This window comes from Hippopotamus amphibius, chromosome 12 (assembly GCF_030028045.1).
Source record: "Hippopotamus amphibius kiboko isolate mHipAmp2 chromosome 12, mHipAmp2.hap2, whole genome shotgun sequence".
Lineage (NCBI taxonomy): Eukaryota > Metazoa > Chordata > Mammalia > Artiodactyla > Hippopotamidae > Hippopotamus > Hippopotamus amphibius.
In genome coordinates this window covers 85,186,666-85,196,473 of record NC_080197.1, presented here as the reverse complement: position 1 = coordinate 85,196,473, position 9,808 = coordinate 85,186,666, and the positions used below count along the sequence as shown (strand labels likewise).

General features: G+C 54.2%; 1 protein-coding gene across 1 annotated transcript; it reads left to right on the top strand.

Moving 5' to 3' along the window:
* The first annotated feature begins 389 nt into the window (after window positions 1-389).
* On the top strand, window positions 390-6,778 carry LOC130832884 (keratin, type II cuticular Hb1-like). Its single transcript, XM_057701910.1, has 9 exons — window positions 390-766; window positions 1,504-1,712; window positions 2,435-2,495; window positions 3,259-3,354; window positions 3,548-3,715; window positions 3,988-4,113; window positions 4,366-4,586; window positions 6,430-6,461; window positions 6,597-6,778. The coding sequence occupies exons 1-9, from the start codon at window positions 401-403 to the stop codon at window positions 6,776-6,778; spliced, it is 1,461 nt and encodes a 486-aa protein (XP_057557893.1). The 5' UTR covers window positions 390-400.
* Window positions 6,779-9,808: the final 3,030 nt, after the last annotated feature.

The following is a 9,808-nucleotide window of genomic DNA, read 5'->3' as shown; positions in this document are numbered from 1 at the left end:
CCGAGACGCAGTCCCGCCTTTCCCCGCCCTCCATTCCAATCTGAGTCACTGCTCTGGCATCCTCCAAACCCTGAATTTCGCCAGCTGTGCATGGGGAGGTTGGGGGTGGGGTGGGGGGAGGTGAGCTGGCTCTTTGAAGGGAAAAATCGTGCAATTTAGGGTAAAAGGTCATAAACATCTGGCTGTACCTGGCTCCCAAATAAGCACATTAAGGAAGAAGCAACAGGAGCTAAACAACCCAAGCCTATAAACATGTCTAATTGCTCCTAATCCGTGGATGCATCAGGCTCCCCACATATATAAAAGGCCCAGTGATATCCAAGAAGTGAACACCTCCTCCACTGTGCCCTCCATTAGCCCGTCACCCTCCTCAGAGACTTCCGTGCCCCAAAGAAACACCATGACTTGTGGATCTTACCGTGCTGGCCCAGCCTTCAGCTGCGTCTCAGCCTGCGGGCCCCGGCCCGGCCGCTGCTGCATCACGGCCGCCCCCTACCGCGGCATCTCCTGCTACCGCGGCCTCACCGCAGGCTTCGGCAGCCGCAGCCTCTGCGGGGGCTTCCGCGCCGGCTCCTACCGCAGCTTCGGGTACCGCTCTGGCGGCCTGTCCCGCCCCAGCCCGCCCTGCATCACCACCGTGTCGGTCAACGAGAGCCTCCTCGCGCCCCTCAACCTGGAGATCGACCCCAATGCGCAGTGTGTGAAGCACGAGGAGAAGGAGCAGATCAAGCATCTCAACAACAGGTTTGCTGCCTTCATTGACAAGGTGGGTGTCCTTGATCACACTCTTCCTGAACCTTCCCTTCCTCCGCAGCCACTGAAGGGGCACTCAGTGGTAGTAGGCATGTGGTCCCGGCAAACTCCCAGGCTGATGGAGGAGATGGACACACATCCAGGGCACACACAGACCAGAGACATGAATCCAGAGCAGGCGCTCCTGATGAGAGCACCATTACTATACACAACCTCTGTCCAGGCAGGCAGGGTCCCCACAGACACACAAGGGCAAGGCTTGGAACTGCATGTCAGGGGAAGAAGGCCATACATGCAAACAAGACACAAGCAATGCACATAAGATATAGGAACAGGACTACAGGTCAGCCTTTGAGTGGGTGTCCTGGATCACGCCTCTCCTGAGTGCAACCATGCTCAACTCAGGCTGGGCACTGATGGGGAAGTCAGAGGCAAAAAGACCTCTACTTGGCTCCTGACCACAGGCCACCTAGACTCAGCAGGGCAGGATAACTCAGCTCACCTAGGAGGGACTGATCTTTCCCAGCCCTCTGCTCTCACCCCTAAGTTGGAAAATCCAAACATAGATCACAATCCCGAAATCCAGAAGTTGCCTTGTCTCCCACAGCCTCCCTCTGTCTAATCTCTGCTGAGCTCCTGGTTTGGGAGTTTACCTTAAAGCAATGAGCACCCTCCCCAATCCTCTCCAGCCCCACATAGGCTTTAGGGCCTTAGAAGCCATCTGACCTGTCCTCCCACCCCAAATGGCAGGTGCGCTTCCTGGAGCAGCAGAACAAGCTGCTGGAGACCAAGCTGCAGTTCTACCAGAACCGCCAGTGCTGTGAGAGCAACCTGGAGCCCCTGTTCGAGGGCTACATCCAGACGCTGAGGCGGGAGGCCGAAACTGTGGAGGCCGACAGCGGGAGGCTGGCCTCGGAGCTCAACAGCGTGCAGGAGGTGCTGGAGGGCTACAAGAAGAAGTGAGTGTGGCTGGGGGTGATGTTAGGCCCAGGAGATGGACAGGGGTTAAAGCCCATTGGATGAGACTGGGGAAGAATTTCCGAGAAGGGGGCGTGACCATGCAGGGCAGGTTGGCAGTGTGCAGCAGGATCTTCCCATCGGGCTGTCATTGATCAGATGCCTGAGAGTAGGGCCGTGATTCCCCAAGAGGGCTCCCTTTCCTGCTTCAGACTTCTCTTCTCCAAGCCTGATCATTCAGCATCTGTGCCCTGTGAGCTGTGGAGAGGAGGCTTCTGCGGTCTCCCAAGCTATCTCCTCCTTGCCTCTCAGGCTCCCACCTGCTACACCTGGATGTGATATGAGTCCGAGTGTCTCTCAGGGCTGCAGGTCCTGGGCCTCAGGATGTCTCACCACCTAGGGTGCTGAATGCTGATGACCTCTGGCACTCATAGGCCTTCCCACAGCTGAGTCCTTAACTTCTCCAGAGGTGACCTCAGAGCAGTTTCGGGAGCAGGGCTCTGAGGTCCCAGAAGAGTAGGCCCCTGGACCCCTCAATTCAAAGTGGAGAGAGAATCACAGACACACCCCACAGCCAACCACAGAGGATCCCAGCAGGGCTGCCAGGGCTCCAGCTGTGTTTGGGGTCCCTAATATTGCCCCCTTCATTGGTATGAAGTGAGGGAGGGGGTTCTGGGGAGACCTGCCCTGCCCTGACCTTCCTCTCTGCCCTCTCCTGCCTCAGGTATGAGGAGGAAGTTGCTCTGAGAGCGGCAGCCGAGAACGAGTTTGTGGTTCTGAAGAAGGTGAGCATCATGGGGTCAGGAAGCAGAGACACGCGGGATCTCAGGATGACAGGCTCCTGTCGGGGAGACCCATGGTCTCAACCTCAGTGTGGGGTGCAGTGACCTTGCCAAGTCGGGATGGGAGATTCCCAGAGACCAGGTCTTGAAAGGCACATCCAGGGCTTTGAGAAGGGCAATAGCCTTGGAATATCCACTAGCACCCTGCCCTGAGCAGGGGTGTGGCTGAGTTGACCTCTGGATGGTCTCTGCTACTTCAGAGGTGGTGGTCTGTGGCTGGGGTCCCATGGAGCACTTCCATCTCTCTGTTGAGGGATGGTGTCCTGTCTAGTGTTGGAGGAAGTCAGATTAAGAGGCGGGGCACAGTCTCAGGATCTGGGGGAGGATGGAGTAGAGCCAGGGGTGTCCAGGTGGAGTCTTGGAGGACTGCTGGGGCCAGGGGAAGGTCAAGGTGGCTGAGTGAGGGAGCCAGTCTGGTAGGCTTCCTGGCACAGGGGAGGGTAAGAAGGAGAACCGGAGGTAAGAGGTCTCAGGTGGGAGGAGTGAAAGGCTGCTGGTCCACCTCCAAGGCACAAGGGGTTTGTTCTTAGAAGGGAGGAGGTTGTGAGGTGCCTCCGGGGAAGGGCAGAGGGTATGGAGATGGGTCGGGAATAAGAACACTGGGAATCCTTCCCCGCCACCTCCATGTAATGGGGGAAGAGAGAGAGGCATTTTGGGTGATGATCACCTGAGGTCCTCTGAGCTCAAAGACTCCCCATCTTCCCAGGATGTGGACTGCGCCTACCTCCGCAAGTCAGACCTTGCGGCCAACGTGGAGGCCCTGGTTCAGGAGATTGACTTCCTGCGGAGACTGTATGAGGAGGTGAGGGGTTGTGGTCCAGGCCGAAAACCAGCAGCTGGCCTGGAAGAGAGGGCATGGGTGTGGGGTTGGAGTGGGACAGAGATTTGGGCAGGAGCTGGAGACGATGGAGGGTTGAGAAGGTTGGGTACACACTGTGGTGGGGGATGCATTGGTGTAAACAAGACCCTTCCATCCGCCCACTCCCCTTCTGCAGGAGATCCGCATTCTCCAAGCCCACATCTCAGACACCTCGGTCATCCTCAAGATGGACAACAACAACCAGGACCTGAACTTGGACAACATTGTTGCTGAGATCAAGGCTCAGTATGATGACATTGCCAGCCGTAGCCGGGCTGAGGCTGAGAGCTGGTACCGCAGCAAGGTCAGTGGCCCAGGACCCCTGCCTGCTAGATACGGCAGTGATAGGGACTTCAGGTATATAATTTAAAAGTCTCTTTATTGGGGGGGATGGGATTCTGATCCCTAGCGATGGTAACAAGAAGTGCAGACAGCTCTCAGGTTATAGTGGCAGGACAGGGCTGCCATGTATGGTTGCACAGGCTGAGCACTGGACGACCTGTACATCATCTATGGTGTCCTGAATGGGTGCGACATCCCATCCTGAGCTCCATGAGCCTCTCTGCTTCCCCCTAGTGTGAGGAGATCAAGACCACGGTGACCCGGCATGGGGAGACCCTGCGCCGCACGAAGGACGAGATCAACAAGCTGAACCGCATGATCCAGAGGCTGACGGCCGAGATCGAGAATGCCAAGTGCCAGGTAGGAGTCTTTGAGGCCCACACAGGGTCCCACAGGCAGTGCGTGCACCCAACTGGATCTCACCATTCATTCTCCAGCCCATTTGCATGAGTAGAGTCCCAGGGTGTGATCACTCAGGGAGACCCAGGTGATGAAGGGGAGAAGCCTGTTCTTGGGCTGATCCCATCTGGCCGGGAGAGACTGGACACATCCAGGAAGTGGACCCAGGGACCCAGGGACCATAAGCCACCTTGTTCTCTTCTGGGCCCTTAGAACTCCAAGCTGGAGGCTGCAGTGACCCAGGTGGAGCAGCAGGGCGAGGCGGCCCTCAATGATGCCAAGTACAAGCTGGCGGGGCTGGAGGAGGCCCTGCAGAAGGCCAAGCAGGACATGGCCTGCCTGGTGAAGGAGTACCAGGAGGTGATGAACTCCAAGCTGGGGCTGGACATCGAGATCGCCACCTACAGGCGCCTGCTGGAGGGCGAGGAGCAGAGGTGTGTACTGTAGCCAAATTTCTCTCTCAGCCCAGCCTGGTTTCTTAGAGCACTGTCTCGCATTCCTATTTGACGCCTGTTTTCAAACCTCCCCATCCTTCAACTGGACAGGTCATTTGAGTAATTCATTAGGTATATTTCTCGCCCTATTTGAGTTTCTCATGCTCACTTAGGTGCTGATGTGGGATTGGTGCCTTTTGCAATTCTGTTTCTCAGAGTCCGGCATCAAGGCCACAGTACTTGCTGTTCCTGAGAAGCCCTGTCTGGGCCGGACCACCTTCCCTCAATAGTGCTTCTTCCCTCCTGGGCCCTCATTGCACATGCCCCTCAGGGTTCCAGCTTTCTTCTCAGGCCTGGCGCTGACCCCAGCCCTGGGAGTTCTGATTTCTCTCCAAATGACAGCTTCAATAGGGGATTTTATCAACACGTACTTGCCCCTAAGTGGTCGTCCATTGCAGCAAGTGGCACTAAGGGTAGACAGACACAGGGACTGGTCCCTTGAAGCAACTGTGCCCTGCTCTGGGCATTTTTGCTTGTTGCTTGTCTTGAGGGCATGGGGAGACCCACTGGCCATCAGCTTTCTGTGTTCGGCTGGAGGGCGGCTGAACAGCTCCTATGAGGACAACAATCCCAGGATGTCGCCCTTTGGTTTTTTCCCCAGGTTAGTCAGGTGCACTTACCCTGAGCCTTCCTCTTCTCATGTCCAGCCAGGTCCCTGGCCCTGGGCAGAACAGAGGGAGCATCCTGTGTACTGAGGAGACAGGGACACAGGTTTGGTGGCTGAAATCAAAGCGATCACGTGGTGAGGCTTGCCACAAACTGAAGTGATGGCATTAGAGAGCTCAGAGGCAGTGGAGCTTGCTGGGCCTGGGGAGTTTCATTGGAGAAGAATTCGGGGAGGGAGAGTTTTTCAAGACCGAGTTTGAATGTTGGAGAGACACAGAGATAGCACTGGAAACAAAGAGGTCCATCCCTTTGCCACGAAGCGCTCTTGGAATGAACTCAGAAGCTTTGGTGTGGGTTCCCTAGGAAACCTGGGTGTGGGACGGTAGACTGTGGGCTGCGGATTTTCCTCATTTCTGGAGCTGATTTTGACAACCCTTTGCCACAGTCTCTCAGAGGGACTCCGTGTGTTTTCCATAAGGGGATAGGGCTGTGTGGGAAGGAAACGCAGGCTGGGTGGATTTAGGTGACAGGAGTGATAGCCCTGCCTCCGGCACTGGTTATTTCCTCTTTCTGGGCCTCAGTTTCTCCATCTCTTAATTGATGTAGCTAGTCTCTGACCCTGCTCTCAACGGGTTCTAATATCCCATTCATTCATGCAAGTTATTTATTGAGCTAGGCATCTTTTGGGGCACTGTCTGCAACAGGGAAGAGAATAGACGAAACATTCTGTCCTCCCGAAACCCACGTTTTAGTGACACCAATTAGACCAGAGTCAGGAATTTAAATCTGCTGCACCTCAGATGCATTTATAAGTCCATGGGAACCGAAATAAATAGTAGCAGCTACCACTTCTGAAGTGCTCACTGTGTGGCAGGTGTCACGCACTTACAGGCATATTTTGAGTTCATCCTCACAACAGATCAGGGAGTAGATTTTCCCCAGGAGGAGGCTGGCTGAGGGAGGGAAAATCTGACGTTGCTCAGTTAATAAGGGGTGGAGAGCCAGGTGCACCCGGTGATCTGTCTCCAGAACCCATAGAGTGACCCGGGGACCGTTTAATCACCCCTTCCCCGGGCAAGTGAGCAGAAGGAGGTGGGGGGAGCCTCACCTTTCACTTCGGCTGTGTGGTCCAGTGGCTTTTCAGGGCACTGACCTTTCTCTTCTCCTTTCCCTGCAGGCTGTGCGAGGGCGTCGGGGCTGTGAATGTCTGTAAGTAGCCCGCCCGTCCCTCTTCTCCATCTAGGTGGTCACAGTGCCTTTGGGGAAGGGGCATTTTCTCTACTCCAAACTGCCTTTCTGTCGCAGTGCCTGACCAGAGTCTCTGCCTGTTATCCCCCCATTCAGGTGTCAGCAGCTCCTGCGGTGGCGTCGTGTGTGGCGATCTCTGTGTCTCCGGTACGGCTCCTGCTGTCACCACCAGCGTCTGCAGGGCCCCCTGCAGCGGCAACGTGGTGGTGGGCACTACGGACGCCTGCGGCCCCTGCTCTAGGCTGGGCGGCAGCGTCGTGGGCTGTAAGAGGTGCTAGGGTCGCCCTCCGCCCAGCCAGGACCTCTCGCAACTGGAACGCCCCTTCCGTTGCCCCACGCACCGCTGGCTGCCGGCCTCCCGAGAACAGTTTTCAGATGTGTACCTTTTGCCCCATTCCTGCTTCCTATGTGCTCCCTCTGTGTGCTGTCCATCCTCCAGGCATCTGAGTCCCCGGGAGGCTGTGGCGTACCTTGACCTCTTTCTGTAGCCTTTCCTAGTAGTCGTTTTGTTGTCCTGAGGATTCATCCTTTCTCCTTCCTTCTGTTTTTTGCTGGGTTCATTGGTCCTGACTGATCCCTTCACCTAAGCTTGGAGGAAAAGGACAGGCCCCAGAATTTCCCTGTCTGCACATCCTGGGAAATCTGCCCGTGTGCTTGTACCTATGGAATGGAGATGGGGAACACTGAGGGTGGTCTTCCTGTAATTCTGTGAGGGATGTGACCCATGGAGGGGAGACCATCACCTTCCAGGGATGCCTGCAGGGGCTTCTAAAAAGCCAGTGAGTCAACTGCCTGCAAGTTTGCCTTTGTTTCACTCTTTGTTTCCAATAAACCAATTGTAGCTAATCAAACCTGGTGCCTCAGAGTCTTGCAAATGCCGTGGCCCTCCTGTGATAGGTGCTCCCTGCCAGAGATTTCCTCAAGAACTTTCATGCACTTAGTTATTTTTCAGTAGGTGAAAATGACTGCAGTAGAGGCTGCCCATCTGGCCTTGAGCAACCCGAGCCTTGGGAAAACAAGAGAAGACCCGTGGAGGCTGGGAGTCCCTCCCTGCCTTGTGTGGTCATGGGTTTCTCTAGGCCAAGGTTTCTCAACTTCAAGACTATGGACGTTTTGGGCTGGAGACTCCTTTGTTGGGGAGGGGGAGGGTGAACGTCCTGTGCATTGTAAGATGTTTAGCTGTAGCACTGGCCTCCACCCACTCGATGCCAGCAACACTCCCCACCCTGAATTGTGACAACCGAAGATGTCCCTAGATATGGCTAGATGTGCCCTACGGCTTCTCAGCCAGGGTGATCCTCCCTTCCACACTGCTAAGGACATTCTTGGAGGGGGAAAGTACATGAGGAAATGGGTGAAGGTGAGAATGGAAGGAAGGCATGTGGGATGACATTGAGAGGGAGAGAAAGAGCTTTGGGTTGAGAGCCAGGAGAACCAAACTTCTCATAGAGTCTTGACTCTGCCGTTTCCTAAGTTGGTGACTTTGGACAAATTGCTTCCACCCTCTGAGCTTCAGAATGAGGGATGCTGAACACTATTCCTAAGGTCCCTTCTGACTCCCTAAGTGAGATTATGTATTTAAAAGACTGTGGTTAATGCAAAACTATGTTTGAATGCTGGTTCAGCCGTTTATTAGTTCTGAAATTGTGGACAAGTCACTGATCCTCACTGAGCTTTAGCTTCTTCATCTGCAGAATGGAATAATGATACCTACTGGGTTGTAGGGAGGTTTCAGATATCTATTGCCCATAACAAATCACTCCAAAGTTTAGAGGCTTGAAACAATAATGCTTTATTATCTCTCATGGTTCGATGGGCTTACTGGCCAGTTCTTCTATTTTATGTGATGTTGTTTGGGATGCGAGGATGTCGGGAAGGTCCAATATGGCCTCATTTCGTGTGGCTGGATTTGGTGCGGGCCACCATCTAGGAGTTCAGCTGGAGCTATCGGCCAGGGTGTTTCAGTCAGGGTCTAACTAGGAGACAATAATTTGAAGAGATGAGGTTTAATATAAAGAAGTATTAACTATAACAGGGGATTGAATAATGAGAGATTGGCTAGTAAGAAGCAAGAAATCTAAAGCATACAGGAGCTGCAGACATAAGGAGCAGCCCCTACCCCTAGGCCTGAGAGAGTACACCCAGGGAAGTGGACCCCCTGTGGCCGAGATCTGGGAAAGCTGGGAGAACCTGTTCAAGAAGACATGTCTCTACCTTAAAACCACCAGAGAAGGAAACTGGAAGCTACTGGCCACAGGATACTGCTGCCCACTGTGTACTGCAGCAGTGAAGCTACCGCACTGCAGGAGCAGTTCTGGGGAAACTGTGGGTGATGCCAGGAGGAGCTTGCAACCAGGAGGGAAAGCCCCTTCCTCCTGCAATATCTCTCCAGCGCCCTCTACTGACAAAGCTCAATATTGTGCCAGCAAACTAAGGCAAATATTTAAAGAGCCCCTCTAAATTTTCTCAGAGCAGGCAATGACAGATGAATCCGGAGCTGATGGACAATACATTGATAACTGGCATCAGGGACTCGGTTCTCCTCCATATAAGCCCTTCTTGTGTAGCTGCTTGGGCTTCCTCACAGCCAGGTGGCTGGGTTTCAGGAAGAAGGAAGACAGGAAGCAGAAGCAGCCAGTTCTCTTTAGGCCTGAGCTCAGAAGTTCACTGCCACCATATTCTACTGGCCAGAGAAGTCACAGGGGCAGCTCAGATTCAAGGGGAGGGGAAAGAGGCTCCAGCTTGTGATGGCTTGTATGTACAGAGAGGGAAGGAATTGTGGGGGCCACTTGCGGAGACTAGACCCCGCAGTGCCCTCTCTGGTCACAACAATTCATGTCCCTCCCACAAACAACACGAGGTCCCCTCTCCAAAGATCCCGCTAAATTTCACACCACGATGACATCAGCTTGAAGTTCAGGATCAAGTGGTTCTTTTGTTGCAGCTCCCCCGTTATGGTCTACCTCCGTCTGAAGGCCTGTGAACTAAATGGCAATTATTTATGTCGGCCACACCTATCATGCAATGGTGAGAAGGGAGAGCACAGCCACAATCCACACTCCCATTTATTTATTTTTATTTTTATTTTTGGCTGAGCCACGCAGCTTGTGGGATCTTGGTTCCCTGACCAGCAGTTGAACCCAGGCCCGTGGCAGCGCCAAGTCCTGGACTGCCAGTGGGTTCCCACACTCCTGTTTAGAAAGAGGAAAAGCTGGAGGCATGTAGAAGTCCCTGATTCATAACAATTCTAAGCACAGTCAGGCACCCATTGCTGATTCCTCCCGTTGCAGAGGCAGGGCATGGATCTG